The sequence below is a fragment of the Carassius gibelio genome, chromosome B21, assembly GCF_023724105.1.
Source record: "Carassius gibelio isolate Cgi1373 ecotype wild population from Czech Republic chromosome B21, carGib1.2-hapl.c, whole genome shotgun sequence".
Lineage (NCBI taxonomy): Eukaryota > Metazoa > Chordata > Actinopteri > Cypriniformes > Cyprinidae > Carassius > Carassius gibelio.
Window position 1 is genome coordinate 25,899,980 of NC_068416.1, and position 24,234 is coordinate 25,924,213.

Below are 24,234 nucleotides of genomic sequence, written 5' to 3' on the forward strand. Positions count from 1 at the left end.
CAAATAAAGAAGATAGAGGAAAAGAGGAGAAATAAAACACAATAAAGGGGTATGTAGCTTACAATCAATAGAGAGAGAGAGAGAGAGAGAGAGAGGAAGAAAAAAAATCTATATAATAATAATAATAATAATAATAATAAAATAAATAAATACACAAAATAAATAAATATACATTTTAAACCAATGAAGGAAAGCTATCTAAGCTTAATCAGTCAATAGAAATACATTTTTCATATAAATCCAAAAACCTGACACATTTTTTTATTGTTAGTTAAACAAAAAGATTTGAGCAGTGAGTCAACCTCAATCAGGAAATGTGAAAAAGTAGGAATTGAGTTAATTATATTGACATTTAAGACGTGCAGTTGACGCATTACGTCATTTCCGGTTTCTGCCATTTTGCGGTTGCGGGTCGGTCTCGAGCTGCTGGTTCGTTTCTCACCGAATACCGACAATAAAGTATTTTAAAGATAACAAAGCCCAGATAAACCGGTAAAATGTCAGATTTTGACAGCAACCCCTTCGCGGACCCGGACTTCAGCAACCCGTTTCAGGTAACGTTAACGTTTAATGTGATCTCACTGCTGGTTTTATTCTAGTGACTCGGCGCAACGCTTTCTGTGTGTTTACAGATAAAATAAAAACATTTTCTAGTAATTTTCTATTACGTCCGTATATAAGAAAGTAATTTAATCCTATTATCTTCAATGAAAAGCACAGAATCTTTTTTTAACAAGTCAGTAGTGTGAACATATGTCATTTTTGGCTCTTTAGTTTTGTTCGTTAGATTTTATTATTATTATTATTATTATTATTATTATTATTATTATTATTATTGGTTTTCTTAATCTTTTTTTTAAAACCATTTTTATGTGTAGTCAATCCAAAACAAACCTTTAATGCTCTATAAATTATATTTCACCGCATCAACATATTCTTTATCAAGAGGGATCTTTAATTCTGGGTTTGGTTTCTAACCTTGGCTTTATTTCTACAATTTATTCCTACCTAAAATTGTACAATCTACAATTTTTTTTTTTATATAAAGTATAGATATAGGAATAACTGATATTGTTAGGAATAGATATAATAGTTGAACACTTACTGGACTGAAGCAACTTTGGTTTACTTGATTATCCAAAATATCATTTTTAGCAGAATCATCTTCAAATGTGAGTATCAGATATGCTCATCGGAAACATTTATTTCATTCATCACTGTATTGCATTCCTTTATATGTTGTGATCATTAAACTAAACATTTAAATATCTTACTAAGCCATATTATTGGGAGATACAGTGCAAAAACTGATATTTATATGCATTTTATGTAAGTATCTTATGGAGAAGCATTAAAATTCATCACTTTTTGTTAATGTAAATATCAGCAAGTGCATTTAATTGCATATTTTTGAGGCATTTTTCCTCCGTGTTCTTCCTATATCATACTATATGAGCCATAAAAGCCTGATGAATGACACTTAACGTAAAACACATATGCAAACTGTGGAAATAAGATTTTGTCTAAAAGTGCAATTAGCTGTTCAATAAAAATAAATCACCTATTATTTCACGTCAGGTTTCACAGGTTAATACACAAAGGCCATCTGCCTTGAGTTTTTCCTCCTCTGTTTTCCTCTCTCTCTTGTAGTCTCCGGGGAGAGTCTGTATATTTGACATTACAGGTGTTGTAGACTCCCAGATGGGATCGGACCCGTCTTGGAGGTGCAGGGGGACAAATGCAAATTCATGCACAGCAGATTGTGGCCTTTGTTCGGTCGGATAGGACATGATCATTAGACCTCTTAGAGAACGAAGCACCCAGTTCTCTCTCCTTTCCTCGTTTCTAATACCAAACCACCCACGTTTACACAATCAGCAGCAGCTTTCCTTCTCAGAAGTGTTTCTATTAAAGCATACCTCTTAAGCCGTCATTAAACTCAACTGCTCAGACGAGGTATTTCGTTAAAAGATCGGCTGTAACGGTATGCGGTCCGTCATGGGGTTGCTGTGGTAACAACACTGTAGCCGACCGACTCAATAATTAATGCGTCCTCCTGATTGCATTGTGTTCCTGACTCACGTCTTCAGTGTGTGTATAGACCGTCTTGAGCTTGCAGATTCTTATTGTCTTGATTCATTTGCTGGATTTGCTTCCAGAGCTCAAAATAAAGCAGGCATCAGTAAATACCTGAAACCCTGGGTTTGGTGTTTTGTCCATCTCAGAACAGCAGCACGCAGACAATAGCATCTCGGTTGAATGCTGTTATTTATTAATGCTGCTGTTATGAAGCCAGATGATGGTGGAATTAGGATAATAGTGCATTTGACAAAGCTACTTTCTACTTCAAAATGAAATGTTTAATTCAATGTGCTACTTTGTTCTTTGTTATTTTGAATCTACTAGACATTTTAAGAGTAAATCTTACACTATGTTTGGTAAAAGTGAGATTTGTGTGAGAAAACTACTGAAATTGAACCAAAACATCTTTAAATAAAAACACATTGTGTTCATTAGATAAGTATTCTTGAGCAGATCTTTTATTTGAATCAGATCTTCTCAGTGACTCGGGTGGATGGATTTTCAGTGAATAATCACCCATTTTATTGCAATAAAGACCCAAAGGCTTGCAGGGCTGAAATGATGTGAGGGGGCTAAATGATGACAATTTTTATCCGTTAACTTCCCCAGAAAAGACAAAAGCTTTGAGTTTGGAGGAAGAGTCGTTCCTCACCGGAGTCTGGTAATCATTGTTAAACATTCCTGACTCTATAAGGCAGTTCCTAAATGAAAGCACAGAGCAAACAGTCTTTATCCTGGATCAGATCCTGGTAGAAACGCCTCTCACGTTGTGCTGAAACAGTGAAATGATGCAGCTTCATCAGTGCTGCAGGATGTTGCAGAACCGCTGCATGGGTGTGTGTGTGTGTGAGTGCATGCATGCATTTGACCCTGACTGAACACGTTTGACCTTATTACACTCATTTCATAACGCAGCAGTTGTCAAACTCACAAAACTAGTCAGTGTGTGTGTCACAGCTGTAAGAAAGTAGGCTGTCTAAATGAGGTCCGTCTGATTCTGTCCATCACTTGGAGATCATAATGAGAACACAAGAAGAGAGGGAAAACTCTAATGATCTGATTAGATGGATGTTTCTGGAGATGTGGGCCGCTCTGCAGATGCAGTGTGTGTGTGTGTGTGTGTGTTTTCCTTCATTCACACTGTTGTTGAGGGAGCGGTGATTAAAAACAGAATGGTTTTATTTTAGTTTCTCTCTGAGTCACTCGTGTCATCGGCGGAGGAACATTACTGTCACTGAATGAGAATTTCGTTAGTAGGGTTTCCGCTCACATCTTCTGATTTCTCAGAATGACCACCTGTCAGAAACCCAGTCGACTGTAGAAGAAGTGCAGTGAAGCCTCAAAAGTGACTGATTTAGAACGGCAGCAAACATAAATAGTGTGCCATTCAGGGTTTAATAGGAAAAGACAACAGTCTGATGCTTTAATGACGTTTCATACACAAAGTGATTGAAACAAAACAGTTAATAAATATCGTCACAAATGATTTATAAGAAATACATGTAAAATACATATTAAAAATAAATGTAATGTACTTTAGAGACATTTTATGTGTTTGTATATATTGTATATTTTCAAATAAAAGGTGAAAAAGAAAAAACATGCACACAACAACACATTGGTAATAAATAATAATCATAAAAGATGCATAAGAAAAACAAACAAATAAATACATTAAATACACAGCAAATGCTATGTATATATTTATTTTGAACTGAGCTGGGAGATTGTTTATGTAATGTTTATATGATTCAAATGCTCTTCAGGAAGGGAGCTTACTAGGTTTTGGACCAGAGCTGTTCTGTCTCTGAAACCAGATGTTTTATAACTTTCTTGTATGAAAGAGTGAGTGGATGGATTTTTCTGTTACATGCGTTTAGCTTTCAGTGATACTTGGACGCAGATGTTTCTGAAATATATTTTTACCTGCTAGATAGACAAGGGAGCAATACTGCACACTAATCAGCATACTATACTAGTCCCAGATGCCTTGGGCTCTGGTTTATTCTCATTTTCTTTTTACTATTTACGTATCTTTGTCATATTGGTTTCTTATTTAGATTAGATTAGATTCAGCTTTATTGTCACTGCACATGTAAGGTACGGGGTAACGAAATGCAGTTAGCATCTAACCAGAAGTGCAATAAGCAGCAAGTCCATAATATACAAGGTCTACAGTATGAACAATAACTATACAGACAGTAGTGCAAGTAATAACAAGTTAACTTTTTTTTCTATTGTTGTAAATAAATAAATATATCAGTCAGATGTAGTGATGAGGAAATGTATAATTTCTTAATAATCTTTTTTTTATTTTTATCTTGTATGTGTTTTTTGTAAAGCACTGTGTAACCTCTGTTTTAAAGTGTGTCTGACTTTGTTTCACTCACTCGTGGTCTTGTAGGTTTCACTTGCGTATATGTAAGGTGACATTTCAGGTTTCTTTTGTCTTCTAGCCCACACAAAACTGCACCTTTTGTCTGTCTCCTCCGAAACATTTGGCCTTAAATGTGAACGCTCACGTCACAGCACACTCATTGTTAAGATGTTCTCTACAAGACAAATAAACCTGTGTGTAGACAATCTTCTCTGCATTAACGTCAGATGTGTCACACCAGCCTTGCGCTCAGATTTGTTTTGCATGTGCTTGGGAAAGTTTGCAGCAGTTATGTTTGCGTTGATCTGATTTGCACCGTTTTCATCTCGGCTGCATTCAACGCTAATCTTGTTTCTTTCTAAAATAAGCTTTTATTCTGTGAATACTCGATTGCTGTGCTTGTCAAATCTCAGTGTACATCCTGAAATTCTCTGTAGTTATGAAGAAACGCAGTGCTGGAGGAGGTCAAACCCAGACGCACTGCTTGGGTTGAGTTTCCCGCTTTAGAATCAGGTCACCGAATGTGAGCGAGCACTCTTACATATAGAGTGATTCACAAGGACATATGTGATGTAAATGGTTATTTCTGTACTTTATCTTCACATTTTGAGTTACATGTTACAGTACATCCTCAATAGGGTCATGTATCATGTGTAATTTAGGTAAACAAGTGGCTCACACTTAAAGGAACAGTTCACCCATAATGAAACTTTTCTGAAAATTTGCTCATCCTCAGGTCATCCAAGATGTAGGTTGAGTTTGTTTTCTCATCAGATTTGGAGAAATGTAGCATTGCATCACTTGCTCACTAATGGATGCTCTGGAGTGAATGGGTGCCGTCAGAATGAGAGTCCAAACAGCTGATAAAAACATCACAATAATCCACAAGTCATCCAAACCAGTCCATCAGTGAAAATCTTGTGAAACCAAAAGCTGTAAGATTTTTTTTAAAGAAATGAATCCATCAAGATGTTTTAACATCAGATCATTACTAAAATACGAGTCCATAATACATAATAACGCTTCTTCCTGTGTAAAAGTCCATCTCCTGTTGTCCTTCTTACATCAAAATCCACACACATATGTGTTTAGAGCTGTTTTGGCCTGTAAACAGTGAATTGTAAATCTGTGCAGATTTCTGTCCTGATTCAGACCAGAAAACACAGCTTTTCTCTTCACAAGAAGTTAACTGATGGACTGGAGCGGTGTGGATTATTATGATGATTTTATTAGCTGTTTTGACTCCCATTCTGACGGCACCCATTCACCCACTACTGGACTAATGGTTAAGTACATTTTCAGCAAATTTACATGTTTGGGTGAACTATGCAAATTGAGATAAAGTGTTAGTGTGCTGCTTACATAGACGATATTCCTGTGTGCTTAAGTTCAGACTTTTTAGACTCGCCTGTAATGCCTAAAAATGCTTTCTATGTAGGCGTTTCACTAGGTTTGGAGATACAGACATGCGTTCAGGTCAGGTGATCACAGAGTGTGACATCAGACATCACTGTCTCACAGTGTGTGTATATGATGACAATACCGAAGACATAGACCGTGTCTTCCAGCTAGTACAGATGTGTGTGAATATGTGTCTGAAATATCCTGACATTCCTATGAAACGGATCCACCTCAGGACCTGAGCGCTGCATACTGGGGCTGCTATGGAAACAAGGGATGGTTTAGCGTGTGTGTGTGTGTGTAGTTAATCTTCTTTGGACCTCATGTGTTAAATGAACCTCTGGTTTAGTCAGTGAGGGAATAGTCAGCTATCTTTATCCAGAAGCACAGGAGATCAGATCTTTCCCGCTGTGTGTTTGGAGTGAACACTAGTGTGCAGCAGAACTGCCTGATGTAAAAAGTAGTAGGCTATGAAAGAATAAATGTTTGAAACCGTATAAGCCTGAATGAATGTAGTGAGACGGCATACAGGATTTTTCTGCCAGTGATGACTTAACATTTGCCGAGCCGAGAACTGCGTCAGAAGGAGATTCTGGTTCATTCGTCACACTGAAGTCAGGTCAAGTCAGGTGCATTGCATTGTGTGATACTGTATTTCAAATTGTGTGTTTTACTGTATAATGGCAATACCTGATGAATGATTATTGTTTGTTGCATTCTTCTTTTGTTTCAGCAATAAAAGAGTGTATGGGTTTTCTGTCTGCTCATTGATTAATGTGCAGACTATGCAGACTAAATATTGCTATAGTATTAAAAAACGTCTGGTAACAAATATCCAGAATTTAAATTAAATTAATATTTTATTATTTTATTTATTAGTACATTATTGTATTATTTATAACAACAACAATAACAAGAATTGTCCATGCAAAAATAAATAAATAAATAAATACATATGAATAATTTAAATGATTATTTATATGCATTGTTATTATCAGTGTTGCTGTTCTGTTGATATTATTATTGTTGTTATTATTAATAATGTGTGTTTTTTTATTGCTGTAGTCTATTGGTTAAAGAATAAATAAAAAAATTGTTTTTATTATTAATAATTAAGAGTCCATATTGGTTATAATCTTCACTCTTCCCCTTATCTATTTATAGCTTTTGCTCTGTGTAAATGACTGGAATCATGCAGGAGAAAAGTACAGCTTCAGTCTGATATTCCTGATGCTGTGGGCTGTGGAAACGGAGGACAGCATGTGTAGTATTTCCTCTGTGAAGCATGAGTATAATGTGTGTTTGCGTTCTCTCTGTTGTTCTGTGCTTGAATCTTATGCCGACTCAGCACTGGGCGTCAGGATTAGATTGGTTTGCTCCACAGCTCTCCGACATCTGTGTGCAATTAGTCCTGATAATCAATCATGCCTTTATCAGCAGCACGTGAGAGGAAAGTTTGAGTTTGTTTAATGCTGTTCAGATATTAGTTCATGGTTGTTTTATAGCAGCAGTTTAACTGTTTGTTGTCAAACCGTGTTGCAAAGTCATATGTTGTTATGTCACATTCATAATAATTTGTGAATGACTTGTTTGTGCAGTTTAGTTTCAGCATGTTTGTAAATAAGAGGTCATGCACACACAAGTTTAGCACACATGCCGTACAAACTGTAGGCTACAGTTACCATAGAGAAGAAGTATTTTTGATCTACTGTATTCACTGTTCAGTTCCATAAAGCCAAACCAAACATCAGAAGGAGCTTTATTTGCTAAGTGAAATCACACATACACACACACACACACACACACACAAAGAATTTGTTTTGGTTTACAGGAGTTAACATAAATATGCAAGAAGATTCATCATAGATCTGTCTCTTCTAGACCACAAACCCATTCAGTCCACACACTAAACGTCTGATGCATTCTGCATGCAAATCTGGGAATGACTGTTTTTTTTAATCTTTTTATCAGTCTGTTGGGAAACAAATTCATGTTGACAAAATAGTGTTAGTAAGCCATTTTTTTTCTTCTTCCAAAAAATCTGTCAAAACTTTATATTTTTTTCGAATAGAAAATAGAACTTATGAAATTTTAAAAGTGGGTCTATTTTATCTTATCTTATTTTATTTTAAACAATTATGTCTCAAAAAATGTTGTAAAAAACCAAAAAGGTAAAAGATTTGCGTTTTGAAGTTTCATTATCTTACTAGAATCTGTGTGTTTTTTATTTTACACATTTTTATGTATTTCTGGGTCAAAACGGACCCAAACTCTTGACAGTTTAACGACAAAAAGGTCTATATTTTCCATCTTTTTTTTTTTTTTTTGTTAAAATATATAGAGAGATATTGGGAGTAGTTCATGTTTTAAACCACATTTTAGTCTTGTTTTTTGTCAATGGTATTGCATGTTGGTATATTCATAGAAAACCTAAGTGTTTAATTAATGATACTGGTGTTGTCTTTGTCTCATGTTACTCATGAAAAAGAAATGTAATCAACAAATGTTTTCATCTTAGTTTTTGTTAACAAAATGAACACTACTAAAAACTACCAGGTAGGCTTTCAGGTTTATGCGTAGAAAACATAAGATGCATAAAGTCAGACAATCAAATTGAAATCAACTGAAGACTTTTGTTACTTACAGGTGTGTGCAAATCGTGTAAAAAAAAAAAATATATATATATATCTAGGTAAAATATCCTAAACAGACAAATACTTAAAGACTGTTTCCTCTCTCTGTGTTTTCTGCAGGATCCATCTGTGACACAAGTAACACGGACTGCCCCTCCTGGCCTGGAGGAGTATAACCCTTTCACAGACACAAAGCCGGTGAGACAAACTCACTCTAATATTGAGATGCTGTACACTAATTATGTTCAAAATTAACAAGTGTATAATTAGAAGAACGGCTCGAAAATATCATCCGCCAACACACTTTGAGAAAAAAGTGAGAGGGAGGCTGGCTGTCTGTGCTTAGAAGGGTTTTTACATACCAGTGTTAGATACTATTATAGTTTCTATTAATATTTTCAAGTATTTTTTATTTTAAAAGTTTCTTTATGTTTACTTATGGAGTAATTATTTTTTAGTTTTAGATATTTGAGTACATCAAGTAACTGAAAATGAGAAATATCTGAAATTAGTTTAATTTCAAGTAGCAAATGTTTTATGGCTGTAGTTTTAGTTAACTGTAATAACACAGTTGCATAAAAAAATACAACCTACAATTTTTGAGAATAGTGCATAATGCAACATTAAGATTTCAAACATTATAATTGTATTAAATTCTAGAAATATATTTATAATATAAGAATAAATAAATATGAAATAAACAGCTATTATAACTGATTAATTTTTTTGCATGCACTCGAACAATGTGATTGCAGCTGATGTAAATTTCTGTCATCATGCTGGTAATGGAAGGTCAGTTGGAGTACATTGCATTGTGGGATACAGTATGTCATGCCGTGTGCTCTGTTTTATACTGCACATTTTGCCAAATGTTGTAGGTCATCCAAATGTGTGTATAAGGTGCACTGTAAACATTCAGACTTAGTTTGAGTAGTATGTTTTTTTCTGAACGAGAGAAATACAAACGAGGATACAAACAGCATGCATACAGTACCAACAAATAACATCATTCACAGTGAGAAGCTGTACCAGCGTAGAGCTCGCTGCCCAGAACAGCCCACACTTACAGCACAAACTGAATGCTTTTAGATTACATTTATCCCTTGCCTTAATTAGGCACATGAATTTCTTCATTTCTGAATGATCCACAACATTCAAAACACTGCTGGAAATATGATTGAAAAGAAAAAATATGATGTTGTTGTTGTTATGTTCCAAATAAGGTGAAGGCGTGCGGTGTCTTGGACTACTGTGTCTCATTTTATTTTCTGGCTTTATAGGTCCCGCCAGGCTCTGCCCCTAAATCAGTCCCGCCCACAGCAAACACACAGCCGGCCATCATGAAACCCACCGAAGAACCGCCAGCTTACACTCAACCTCAGCAGACACCGGTACATGCACCTCACTTTACTCTTTACTTGATTCACTTGAAATGAAATCGAAGTCAAAAAGCAGAAAAAGTTATTTAAATTGTTCTTTTGACATGGCACTGATGCTCTCAGGGGATGAGCAGTGCTTTATAAATGTTTGCATCATGTTCCTTTCTAATATTACACTGGCTTGACTAGGGCTGCACGATTAAGGGGATTTTATTTTATTTTATATATGTATTGTTTAAAAGCTTTTCTCGGCTTGTTATTAGGGCTGCATTGATTTGGTCAAGAATTTTGTGATCATAAAGCAATACAGCTCTAATTGTATTATTATTATTAACAACAGTGATATATATATATATATATATATATATATATATTAGGGGTGTAACGGTTCACAAAATTCACGGTTCGGTTCGATACGATACACTGATGTCACGGTTCGGTTCGGTTCGGTTCGATACGTTTTAGATACAGCAAAATGTAAAAACATCTCAACTTTTCAGAATGCCGCAAGCACCGCGGGTCATGTGACAAGAACTAACCAATCAGCTTCATCCTTTCCCGTAACAACGTTGAGAGCTCAGCCAAGATGAAGGAACAGCTGATCATAGTTGTATATGGATTGCAATTTTGAAATAAATTTAGTAGCAGAGCTACTGCAAGCGATTTTTAGAGCTGCAAATCCATTTATCCTTCGCTGAAATTTCCGTGTCTCATGGAGAGAGCACGTCATTGTTGCTTAGCAAAGACAGACGCCTCATGAGCGCTTCTGCCCGAGCGCTTTGGAAAGGAGGAGAAAGACGCGCTTAGCGTTTTCCATGCGTTTTTAGGCACGATATGTGAACGGCCCCTAAGGCGCTCGCTCACTCAGCACGCGCTGAAGGCTCGTTGCAAAATGTCGAATGCATTTAACAGACCAGAAATATAAGATCCTAAAATAACCAACAGGTCTGGTGTTTGGGTTGGATTCCCTGTAAGCTATAGTTTCTAAATGCTGCAGGGATAGTTTGCTGCGTGCATGTTTCTCCTTTTTTTCGTCTTTTCCCAGATAGTACTGACGCATATATCCCAGATATTCCCGCTGGTGTTTTTTTTTTTTTTTTTTTTTATTCCCGCTGGTGTACCCTGTCATGTTGCAGATGCGACATACCGTTGTTTTTTTATCCACCACTCTCTTGCCATCACCATTTATAGCTTAAAGGGAATCCAAAGTGCACCCAAACACCAGACCTGTTGGTTATTGGAGGATCTTCTCATTTCTAGTCTGTTAAACGCATTGGCCATTTTGCAACGAGCCTTCAGCGCGTACTGAGTGAGCGAGCGCCTGCTGAGTAGCCTAACATAAACATATAAGATGGTGTTTTTTTCTTCTTCGGGAGTGTCAGGGGCGTTGCCTGTTACGTTGTTTGGGTTATTGGGCTACCTTGTTGAACGCATATCATTATATTTCTCTCTCTCTCTCTCTTTTTTTTTTTTTCAAATATAATTAATTACTCCAACGAACCGTTCGGTATACGTAATGCGTACCGCGTACCGAACCGAAAGCGTCGTACCGAACGGTTCAATACGAATACGCGTATCGTTACACCCCTAATATATATATATATATATATATATATATATATATATATATATATATATATAAAATCAAGATATATAATAATAAGAATAATCATTAGAATTATTATGATTATTATTAAATTACATAAGTAGGCCTACTATAATTAATAAAACAGTTATTAAAATTATTACTGAATATTAAAGTATTAAAACGAGAAATAATAATACTCTTTGAATATTTCACTGTAAAATAAAAAAAAAATTATTATTCAAGAAAAATAAGAATGTAATTTATTATAGTACAGCTGTAAAATTAAAATGCTAATATTTAGGGCATTTTTAAATATCAAAACAACAAGCTTTTATTTTAGTTGAAATCTGCAGAGATCTCTTAAAGCTTCTCTTTTGTTGACAACAGGCAGTTTTCATTACACGTTGATGAGCTGCTCATATGTAAATGAACACAGTGCCATGTTTCACTCTGAAACACGCAGCACGTATTGTTTCAAATAAATTTGCAGCCTTTGCAACTTGGTAATCTCGCTAAGACAAATCACTGTTTCAGTTTTATTCCAATTAATCATGCAGCCCTGGTGGTGGTTATATTAAAGAAGGCTGCTGGGCACTTCACTTCATTTACACACACTGAGGGACGAGTCTGAATTATTTCGAGTGTTAATCAACTGCTCAAAGTTCCTTCAGAAGGACTTTCTGAATCCTTAAACACCCGCTTGGGTCTGTGTGAAGCACAATCCCTGATGCAAACGTTGATGTCAGAGGGTATTCACATGGAAAATCCTCCTTGATTTCACTGAAATATCCTCAGTAGGACAACAGAAGCTTCCAGTCTGCTCACGAGTGCGCTCATACTGTATAATTCAGCACGCCTGAGGGCCAGGGACGCCTCGCTCCACACATATGGACACGCAGGCACACTTTGGGTGTGTGTCAGATGACTCACTCGCTCGGGCTCCATGCGTGACGTCAGATGCTTTGAGTTAGGACACAACGAGGTGATCCAGATCTTCAGGAGCTCAGGGTCTGTCGCTGTAGTCTTTAGTTTGTAGTAGCAGCTGAGAGGAGCTGAGCCCCAGGGTGACAACAGAAGGATTGTTAAAGGACTTGTTGCCCACTGGCTTTATTAAGCCGTGTTAGTCACATGGTGCTGCCTTCAGGGAAAGCTGGGGATTTCTGAGCCCTTATAATGACCCAGAAACAAGGGCAGAATGCATCAACAGAAGAGTGATACTTAAAATTATAATCTGTCAGAACTGGGACGCTTCTGTAATGAGTGCAGGATACATCAGTTCCTATGAGGTCCGGTGCAGTCTGGACTTTATTTTCAGCAGGATGCATTCATATAATTCATGCAAAAGTGCTTTTAAACTCAGATTCAAACTCTACTGTGTGTGTTTGCTAACAATGAACTCTCACATCCCACACTGTATGTACACTACAACCAGTTCAGTTTATGAAAGTAAAAGCTTGGAAAATTCTCTATCACTGTAGCGTTCATATTTATGACCAGCTATAAGTCAAGTTAATCTCATCAGCGGTTTAGTTCCTTACTTGTGATATTGTATTCAACTCTATAAAGTTATCCTTGTTACTGACGCTGGGTGTTTTTATATCATGACTCTTTGATTGTATATGGTAATCTGTTTCACCAGTTTTTTTTTGGATAATAGTGAATATGATGTTGGTAGTGTGTTATTGATCTGAATTATGCAATATGTGCTAAATACCTGTATATTCATATTGAATTCATTTATTTTATGTCACTATTTTATATTTTATTCAATATTCATTCAAAGAATATATATTAAAACTATGGCATGAAACTTTTAAGTATTGCACAAATAAGTAGACATTGCATTTTAAAGATAATCAAATCTAATATTTCACAATATTACTGATTTTACTGTGTTTTTGATTAAATAAAGGCAGCCTTGGTGAGCAGAAGAGATAGTTTTACATTCTCATACATAAGTCTTACATAAGCCATAATCAGTTCTGTAGTCATATTCAAATTTACAGTGTGTAAGGACTCGTCAGATAAGATATGGGGTGAATAAACAATACAAGACTTGCATTGTCAGTCAGACAGTGATTGGCCCTCACGGGTCTGAGTTTCAGACGTGTTTGTGATCGTTTCTGACAGCTGTGTGTCCACAACATGCCTTTGGTGTGTTTGGTTGTTGACTCTCCTAATGTTACGTTCTGCTGTGCCTGTAAGCAGAATTATTGTGTGTCTAGGATCAGGCGCGAGCCCAGGCGGAGTTACTGAAGAGACAGGAGGAGCTGGAGAGAAAAGCCGCTGAGCTGGACCGCAGGGAGAGAGAGATGCAGTCTCTCAGCGCATCAGGAGGTGAGTTATTAGCCTCGCCTCAAGCCTGTCTATGCTCCATCACTTATTCTGCTCTGAAATCTCCCACCTATCACAGTTAGGTCCTTTAACACAGAAAATGGAACTTCAGCATAAAATCCCATCCACATTGTAGCTTATTCTGACCACGATTGTGTAGAAAACTCATCTACATCACCATGCATCATATTTGGTAAATGAAATCCAATGTGTTTCTCACTCGTCTTCAGGTGCTGGTTCCAAAACAGTGCTTGTTTTGCTCAAACACATCACACTTTTGCACAAAATAGGATGCATTTTGTCGCTTTTTGCTTTTGATGACCATCAAAAAATATTGTATTCTCCCTTAATCAGCAGAAAAACACTTTTTCTGCTATTTTGCAGGTTGTAAGTTAAATCATAATTTTGAAAACAATGCTGATGCATATATAACTTGGGAAAAACTGTATGTAATGAGAAGGTTTTATTGATAATTTGGAAATCATAAATGGTGGAAAAACTGAAACTGTGATGAGGAATAAGAAATGGGTACTTTTGTAAATTAAAAAGGAGTGTTTAAAAACTCAAAATTATGATTTGGATATGTTAATTTATTAATCAGTAAAAATCACAAAAAAAGCATGCTACATATTGCATGACATTTATAAGACCACAGAATGTGAGAACTAGCCATATTAACTCTTTCTTTGTGATGCATGGAATTTAATTGAATTTATAACTCATGATTGCTCAAAGTTGGTATTGTCAGTTATGTATAAAGATCTTAAATTACTTAAATGTGTGACCCTCTCTGTGAAATCCAGTCTGAAGTTTCAAATTTAATTTAGATTTGATTTTAATCATTAATTTCACTATGATATAAAACCTTGACAAATACACTACTAAATGTAACTTTTGTACTTGAGTACATTTTTTAAAAAAAAATTCTTTTCATGCTGTAGCCATTTTTGTGTGCAGTATGCAGCAGCAGATCTGTAGACATTCATTCTGTGGTTGAGACAGTATTATGCTTGTCATCTCACACAATCAGCTTTAGATTTAGTGTGATTTACGGTCTCTGTGCACCAGGAGGAGAGGAAAAACAATTACTGTCCTGTTTCCTTGTTCTGTACCCCAGTTTACCATCTTTTGTCATCATGCTCCTTTTGCATCATCCACCTCTTTCTTTCCACTTTAAACTGATTTTACAGTCTCCTTCTTGTCTCTAAGGGAGGAAAAACAACTGGCCGCCCCTTCCAGAGAAGTTTCCTGTGGGTCCGTGTTTCTATCATGACATATCCGTGAACATCCCTGTGGAGTTCCAGAAAACCGTCAAGATCATGTACTATCTGTGGATGTGTGAGTGACTCTTGACCAATCCCATAATGCCAGCAGACCAAAAACAGTAACCAAACATACTGTGTGAAGCCCAGCCAATCACAACAGAGAGCTCATTTACATATGCAGTAGGAGTCTTAAAGGTACAGTTACAAAAACAGCCTGTTTAATTCTATACTGTAGGTCAGACAAAGGTAGAACATCTTCATGCTAAATGCTAAATTAGAAACCTTGAAATAATACTTAACAAACCTTGACCAACATTATAAATGCTCTTTTTTTGAAAGAAATATTATAAAACTGTAGAGTAAGTCTGTGTTATCCTCATAAGTTCATCTTCAAGGTCTGTTTGAAGCCGAAAAGTTATTGAAGAATAGAGACTTAATATTTAAAACCTACAGTAGATAGGTTTATAAGCTACTATGTTACCATAGTATATTTTAATTTTAAAAAATGTAACATTTAAAATGACACATCAACCACATAAAAAGTATACAGTATATAATTTTACAGTGTATATATATATATGTATATATATACACTGATTAAAAATATTATTTACTTGTATTATTTTATGAAATTATAAAGTAAAAAGAATATATTGTTTTACAATTACCAATATTAACCCAATTGGAATTAATAGATTTTGTTTACATTGCTTTAAATGTATATTGATCAAAAACAATACAAATTTATAAAACCTACCAATTATTTCTTACAAAACTACATCTGAACATCTTTTACTAATATTGATTCAGAAGTTTTCAATCAAAACTAATAATAATAATAGCTAATTTCACGCAAATTAACTTTCCCTTTCAGATGAAAAAAGTGATACATTTTTCGTGCTGCAATTGTTAGGCACACATTCATTAATAATAGTGTAAAGACTAAATGAATAGACTTCAGCAGTGTCTGTGCCTCCCAGAGAAACTGGATGAGATCAGTCACATGATATCAGACGCCTCATGTGATGAAGGTATCATGTGATTAGTTTCGCCTGATCTTGTTTTGTAGGAATTTGGAAGGGAATTGGGCAGAAAGCGACAGAGATATATGAATAACTCGAGAGATTCTTGGCAGTCGTGCAGTAAAGATGTAGACAGACTCCATGAGTTAAATTAAACAGATACAGTACAAATTGCAGGGCCTTTATTTTTTACAGCAAGAGTAAAGGAAGTACCATGTAAAGATAAGTTATGCATGGTGATCTATAATATTAGCCTGTCCAATCTGAGAATTATACCACACTTAAAATCTTAAACTGACGCTATTTAAATTGATCATATAATCGGGAACTTCAAAATACGGTCTTAGTTAACTACATTAATTACTATGAACTAACATTAAGTGTGTTAAGTGTTCAAGTGTCAAGTTTTCAAACTTTTGAGGTTGGTAAGATTTTTTTTAGGATTTTTAAGGTCTCTTCTGCTGATCGAGGCTGCATTTATTTGATCAAAATACGTAATAATATTGCAACTGAAAATAACTGTTTTATATATATATATATATATATATATATATATATATATATATAATGTAAAATATAACTTATTCCTGTGATGCACAGCTGCTCAAAAAAACATTTCTGGTTATCAATATTGAAAAGCGTTGTTCTCCGGAATATTTTTATGCCACATTATGCCAGATTGATAAATTCTTTGATAAGTTCAACAGCATTTATTTGAAATGGAAATCTTTTGTTACATTATAAACGTGTGTGTGTGTGTGTGTGTGTGTGTGTGTGAATACGTTCTGGCTCTGGTTTATCTTCTATAAATGATTGAACCGTCTGGTTTTGAGCTCTACTATTAATGGAGTGACTTCTGTGTGACTGTGAAGAGGTTTTGCAATGATTCAGTTAATATAACTGAGACGGTGAATATTTAGACTGCTTTAATTATTAACAGGTTCATAGATGAAACATTCATACAACTTCAATTCATAAACTTATACAAGTTTTTATTTTATTTTTGTTCTAGTGACAGTTTAGTTATTTAAAAAAATAGTTTTAGGTTGCTAAACGGTAAGCACATGATGTATTTTGGATTTATTTTCATTAATTAGTTTTAGTTAGTTTTTTAACATTTTAATCCATTTAGTCATGGTTTTCCTACTTAATCTTTGCAAAGATTTCCCAAAGTTTAACTGTTATGTGCAGAAAAGCTTGCTGAAAAGAAGTACTTTATAGTAAATTGAATGAGCGATGTCTCTTTTCTCCTGTTCCTCTCTTGCAGTCCACACGGGGACGCTGTTTGCCAATATATTTGGCTGTTTGTCGTGGTTCTGTGTAGATGCGTCGAGGGGAGTGGATTTTGGTCTGGCCATGCTCTGGTTCATGCTCTTCACTCCCTGTTCATTTGTCTGCTGGTACAGACCTCTGTATGGAGCGTTCAGGTACACACACACACACACACACACACTACCTTTATTGACAACTCTGACTATAACGGGTTTCTTTCTCTCTTTCTGTAGGAGTGACAGCTCTTTTAGGTTCTTTGTATTCTTCTTCGTCTATATCTGTCAGTTTGGTGTTCATGTGCTGCAAGCCATTGGCATTACAGGTTGGGGAGCCAGGTGAGGAAACACACACACACACACACACACACTCACACACCAGAATCAGAATTTAACCCGGTCAAAAGCGCAGAAACACTGCTGGAAGTGATTAAAAATGCACTAGGTATTTAAAAAGATGCCCTTATTAAGCATTTCAGTCTACTTTTTTAATTACTTTCTAAGATTTATACATTTTAAATGTATGTTTTTCATAATTGGGGATGATTTATTATTATTAAAAATTTTTATGAAGTGAGACCAGATTTAGTTCTTTATCAAAGATAAGCTCTTAAAACCTTTTTATTTTTTGTTGTTTATTTACAGTTTAGTTATTATTAGGGCTGTCAATCGATTAAAAGATTTAATCACAATTACTCATATGATTAACTCATGATTAATCGCAACTTAATTGCACATTTTTATCTGTTCTGAAATGAATACTTTGCAAGTTTTTAATACTCTAATCAACGTGGCCATGGACAAATTTGGATGCTTTATGCAAGTGTACATTTACATTTATGCATTTAGCTGATGCTTTTATCCAAAGCGACTTTCAGTGCATTCGTGCTATACGTTTTCTATGTCTTTTTTTTTGTCAGTGTGTGTGTTCCCTGGGAATTGAACCCATGACCTTTTGCACAGCTAACGCAATGCTCTACCACTGAGCCACAGAAACACCAAATGTATGTTTATTATTATTAGTGAAACCATACTCAACATAGATGTTTTTCAAAGAAAAAAAAAGAACATAGAAATTCCAGTTTCCCATTTCTTCTCTTTCTTTGCTCTGAGTAATACTGACACAAGCCTTTTAACCATATTATTTGCAGGACTGGGCATGCATTATTATTTATTATGACTTGACTTCATCCTTCATAATAATAAAAACTGTCTTTTTATTTATTCCTTCCCTTTCTAGCTTGTACTTATTTATACAAATGCCTGAAACTTGGGTATTACGAGCACTTCCTGTGTCAGTTTTCCTCGTTTAGAAGAATCTCTTTATGTATTCCCCAATTGTAAGTCGCTTTGAAACTAAGCGTCTGCAAAAAGACTAAATGTAAATGTATTATTAAATTTCTTTGTCTTTCTGTGCTCACATAACTATTGTATTTTGATGCATCCAAATTCTCCACAAAACTGCTTTCATTTTATTTGACTGTTTCTGTTGTCAGACAGCCGAATGAATATGAAATGAAACGCGACCCATTAAGACTACATAACCAGCTCTCCCTTCCAAGATGTTAATCTGCACATAAATCCTGATTTATAATCGAGCCGTCATCTGATGAAATCAAATACACACAAGATAAAGACAATAGCTGTGCTGTGATTTCATCTATACTTAAATAAGGTTTGTCCAATGATGTGTTATGTATTGTTGCTGCGCGCCTTCTATTTTTAAAACCAGTGTCGTTAAAATGAGTTTGCATTAACGTGTTCATTTTGACAGCCCTAGTTATTATATATAGTTATTTCCTCCTGCTTCTCAACACCAATATGGTTGTAGTAGCTGACATTTAGTTAAAATATTAACAAATAAACAGTTTTATTTTCTGTTTCTTCTGTTTAATGATGCATTTAAGTGCTTCTAACACCATATTTGTAAATTGTTGAATATGTATCTAAAATTCAATGCACATTTTATTGAAAATAAATGAGTGAAATCACTAAAAGTGGGTAAAAAGCACTCCCAGCAGCTTCAAAACTTGAGACAATAAAAACGTTAAAATCTAATACAGTGTAGAGGTGTTCAGTCAAACATAGTGACTGGGTAATTGTTAAAAATGGTTTGTTTGTGTTTATTACATGAATATATTTTGTCGCTTATTTACAGCTACATTTGAATCCGTTTTTTAGGTCAGTGATTATTGATTATTTTTCACTATGATGTGTTTTGTCATTTAATTTGCTCGGATGAATGAAATGCTGATTTTATGAGGGTAAAAAACAAAAACATTCCCATAAATGGCAAAATTTAAATCAAATCTAGGTGGCAATTAATGAAAACATTTCACACTTTCACTTTGCTTCCATCTGACATGATTTTTCCTCCCTGCATCACATTCATATTCTAACATTGTGAAGGTTGTGAGGACTGAGCCATTGTTTGTGTTTGTAGCGGCTGGATCTCGGCGCTGACCGGGCTAAACACAAGTATTCCCGTCGGCATCATCATGATCCTGATTGCGGCTCTCTTCACCGCGTTGGCCGTCATCTCTCTCATCATGTTTAAAAAGGTGCTTCACCTCAAATGCACTTCCATAGACTTCACATCTTGACCAAAAACAGTGTTAACCAAAACTTAAATGCTGAAATAAAATATTAATATTAAATGAAAACTTAATATTAAAAAGAGATGAAATGGGTTTAAGTTCTAAAATGACTAAAACTTAAACTGTTTATATATATGTTATATAATATATGATTTATTTTTGACCAAAAAGCTGACAAAAGCACATAACAAAATTACTCAAACTCCCACTTTCATTTAAATGAATCCTGAAAAGAAAAGCTCATTCAACTAAATGAAATAAGTTTAAGTACTAAAATAAAAAAAAAATTAAAAATCTGAAAAGCACATAAAAAAAATAAACGCATTGAAAATTATTATTGAATTAACTTATTAAAATAAAACAAGTTGAAGTACTAAAACTGAAAATCTAAAAATCAAAGCTCATTTAAAATGTTTAATGATTTAAAATAAATTCGGTAATAGTACAATAATGATACTAAAACAACACTGAACCATAAACACAATGAAAATCTGTCATTTTGACAAGGAGTTTTAACTGGTTTTGGGGTTTAGTCCTTCTTTCTCATTTTATTTGGGTGTCAGTAGAATCAAGCTTGCATGTGTGTATTTGCAGGTTCATGCGCTGTACCGAACCACCGGCGCCAGCTTCGAGAAGGCGCAGCAAGAGTTCGCCACAGGTGTCATGGCCAACAAAACGGTCCAAACCGCCGCCGCTAACGCCGCCTCCACTGCTGCACGGGGAGCCTTCAAAGAGCAGATCTGATTGGTGCAGAGAACTCTGACTCCGCCCATGCTACTTTAACCCCGCCTTCCGCATTCCTCATAACTGTCTTTACAGCCAATCATCAGCTCTGACTTGCTGTTCAAGACCACACCCACTTTCTTTGAATTAATCCACTCCTATGACTGACTGAAACCCTGCCCACAGTCCCTCCCCTCCTGTCAATCAGCAGGTGTGCTCACCTGTTCTTTAGTTGGAGTGTGTGTGTGTGTGTGTGTGTGTGTGGGGAACGCCTGTCTGTTTGTAAACAGCCTAAAGAGTCAATTTATATGTTCACATCGCTGTTGGGTGTCAGTTTGTCCCTGTTAAACTACAGGAAGTGATGTCATCCACTGTCCTTTTATGGGATCCAAGTAAAAAAGAATGGTTATGATCTCACAGGTTTGTCTTACGTAAAATCAAACGTCCAGATCACATTTAACCTCAAAATTCGAAAGAAAAATCAACGTTTACGATATTTTTTTTCTCTCATTTTTTGACAGTTGAGCACATATAAAAACTGATTAAAATCAGTTTTGCGTTACATTCAGCTTAATTTTAATGAAAATGTCATAATGCAAATGCAATGTAATTTAAATACAAATACAGCACTTTTCTGTAGATTTTGGGGTATAACATGACATTTTTCATGCAAAAATTTTGGGTTATAGTATTAACAAAGTTTTGGGGTATACCATGACATTTTGCATAAAATATTTTGGTGTAATCTACGACGTTTTGCAAAAACAAAATTTGTCTTTTCTTTCAATTTTAAGGTATAACACAACTTATTGTGTAACAAAATTTGCCATTTTCATTGGATTTTGAACTATAACGTGACATTTTGCATCATAAATTGTCACTTTTCATTGGATTTAGGAATATAACATGATATTTTGCATAAAAAAACAATGGACTTTTCTTTGGATTTTGTGGTGTAATATAAACTTTTCTTGCCGTGATTCGCCCCACTTACATTATAAACGCTTCATCCTGCAAACGAGCCATCAGTACACAAAAAAAAAAAGTCCATCAGATGCAACTCAGAGGGTCTCTTTACCTGTAAATATATAAATATATAGATATATTAAACCTGTATGATGACATAAAGTATTGACTGATTTTAAACACATGAATGATTTTGAGGCTTTCTGGTTTCTTTTCGTTCTTTCTAATAGGAAACTAATGGAAACTAATTCTTAAAAGCGTGATCCACGCGGGATACGATCCTGCACATGCATGGAAAGCTTATAGGATAAAACTGGAAAACCCTTTTAAAATCACAATTCAAATCTGTGCATCGCCCCTGAACATGCCTAACAACATGTGTGTGTAAGACTGTGCCGTGCTGGGGAGGTTGGATCCTGAATCACATTGTTTGTCGTCATTTGAAGCGTACAGCTTTTTAAGTGATGTTTGGTTTCCTCTTTTTTTTTTCTTTTTTTTTTTTTTTTTTGACTGGAGCAGAGAACCTTGTAGCCTTGGTTGCTGTCGCCAAGAGACAGCCAAGTTTTGCAATTATGGGATATGCATCAAGATTCAAATTGATCTTGATCTTAACCTTTCAGCAACACTCTGTGTGTGTGTGTGTGTGTGTGTGTGTGTGTGTGTGTGTGTGTGTGTGTGTGAGTGAAAGAGAGAGAGAGTGTGTGTGAGAGAACAAACTGTGTGTTCATCGCCTGTTTTCAGTATTGAGTTTGTTTGAGTCTTTAATTTATAACTTTTAAAGAAATAGTTCACCCAAAATTATCTTTTTTTCGGGTGAAATATTTCAATATGTTCTTTATTTTGTTTAAAATGTCATTGAGTGTGTCATATTTGTGTTTTTTTTTTTCAGTCGTGTACCGTTCTCTTTACACTCTGTGTGTGTGTGTGTGTGTTACTGCAAGTCGTTCTTCCTTTTATAAATAAATGTCAACAAACAGCACCTGAATGTTCCTCTATTTAATTTAAAATAGGAAATAAAAACACAAGAATCTGTTGAGAGTGTGAGACGGCGGTAAACTGACGTGACCTCTTGTGTTTGGTGCAATGGATCGTGGCTTTAAACTGTCTTTTTTTAATTTGTGATGTTAGTTGACTTAGTTGAAGGAATGGATTGAAGAAAAAGCATCACTGGTTGTACTACTGCTACTACATTGACATTATTTAAAAGAGACGCGAAGGATATTTGTATATTTTGTATAACTAAAGGAACAGTGGCCTGTCGTACTGAATTTCATTGTACTGTACAAATGCACTCCTGTCTCGCTCCCTTAGCCGCATGTTGAGTAGTTTGAGTTTTGTATATTTATTGTATTAACACAAAAATAAAATAAAAATCAACTACACAAACCATGTGTCTTATTTTGCAATGATTTCCATTTCTGTTATGTATGTGTATATATATATATATGTAGTTTTATACTGTGTGTATGTATTTGTGTGTGTACGTATATATGTATATGTATATATATATACCAGTCTTAAGCTTAAGTCTTTAGCCCAATTACTGTATTTATGCATTAATTTGCTGAAAAACAATAGCAAATGTGATCATAAACACCTGGTTTAACATTATGAAAGCTCCAAAATCATCAGATGAGATTACCTCAACATATAATAAATGTTGTTGTACAATCATCTAATTTTGATTGTTTTCTAATAGTTTAATATGTATTTTAATTGTATATACATTTTAAACACTAAGAAGCGGTAAAGACAAAGAATCTGTATTTAAATGTTTTTATTATTGAACACAGAACAAATAACATATAGAGCATAGCATAAGACATTCAAAGTAATATAAAGTGTGAATGTTAATGACTTTTTGTTTTTTTTTTAAATTTCAATGAAGATATAAAACAAACAAATTCAGCTAAAAATACCTTAAATATTGGGGGTGAGTATAAGCAGTTTTGCTTATGTATATACAAATTTGCACAGCAATGTATTCAAGACCTTTGTTAACATTATTTTCATAGTACACAATAATATCCTTTAAAGAAAAACGGTACTTATTCTTAAATAGATTAAAAATAACATTTATCCATTTCCTTCCAAAACTTTTGGGTAATTTTACAATCAAAAAACAAATGTGTTTGCACCACTTTCTCATTTTTACAAAAATAACATATCATCAATATCAGAGTATCTTGAAACTATTGATTTAACAGGGTAGATGGTATGCACAATTTTTAAATGTATTTCTTTAGTTTTGTTATTATGTAAAGGGGATTAACCAAGCAGTCTTCCAATTAATATTATCAATAATAGAGTTCCAAAAAAATTTCCTCTAGGTGTTATTTTATTTTGTTTTTGGAAAACATTATAAATATGTTTGTTATTGCATTTTTTACCAATCAGTTCAAGACCGTTTAAAAAAAAGTTTTCCATTACTATAGAGCTCAAAAAAATCAAAAGTGAATCCAAAAATCAGTATAAAACATTCAGATGAGGTGAGTGAGGTGACATAAATAATAAAGGTTTTGTCCTCTAGAGGGCGAGCAGTTTCGGTGATTCAGATCTTGTGACGTTTTATAAAACCTTTCGCGGATATTTGGACATG

The 24,234-nt window shown here is 34.8% G+C and overlaps 1 protein-coding gene across 1 annotated transcript; it reads left to right on the top strand.

Moving 5' to 3' along the window:
• Positions 1-381: 381 nt before the first annotated feature.
• On the top strand, positions 382-23,021 carry LOC127986275 (secretory carrier-associated membrane protein 1-like). The gene is made up of 9 exons (XM_052588544.1): positions 382-554; positions 8,614-8,691; positions 9,774-9,884; positions 13,686-13,797; positions 15,004-15,132; positions 17,349-17,508; positions 17,587-17,688; positions 19,793-19,910; positions 20,541-23,021. The coding sequence occupies exons 1-9, from the start codon at positions 498-500 to the stop codon at positions 20,688-20,690; spliced, it is 1,017 nt and encodes a 338-aa protein (XP_052444504.1). The 5' UTR covers positions 382-497; the 3' UTR covers positions 20,691-23,021.
• The last annotated feature ends 1,213 nt before the right edge of the window (positions 23,022-24,234 follow it).

Bases quoted from the DNA above. Each gene is read 5' to 3' on its own strand.
- LOC127986275 (XM_052588544.1), top strand. From the start codon at position 498: ATGTCAGATTTTGACAGCAACCCCTTCGCGGACCCGGACTTCAGCAAC. The intron at 555-8,613 runs GTAACGTTAACG...TGTTTTCTGCAG, and splicing joins ACTTCAGCAACCCGTTTCAG to GATCCATCTGTGACACAAGT. The intron at 13,798-15,003 runs GTGAGTTATTAG...CTTGTCTCTAAG, and splicing joins GTCTCTCAGCGCATCAGGAG to GGAGGAAAAACAACTGGCCG.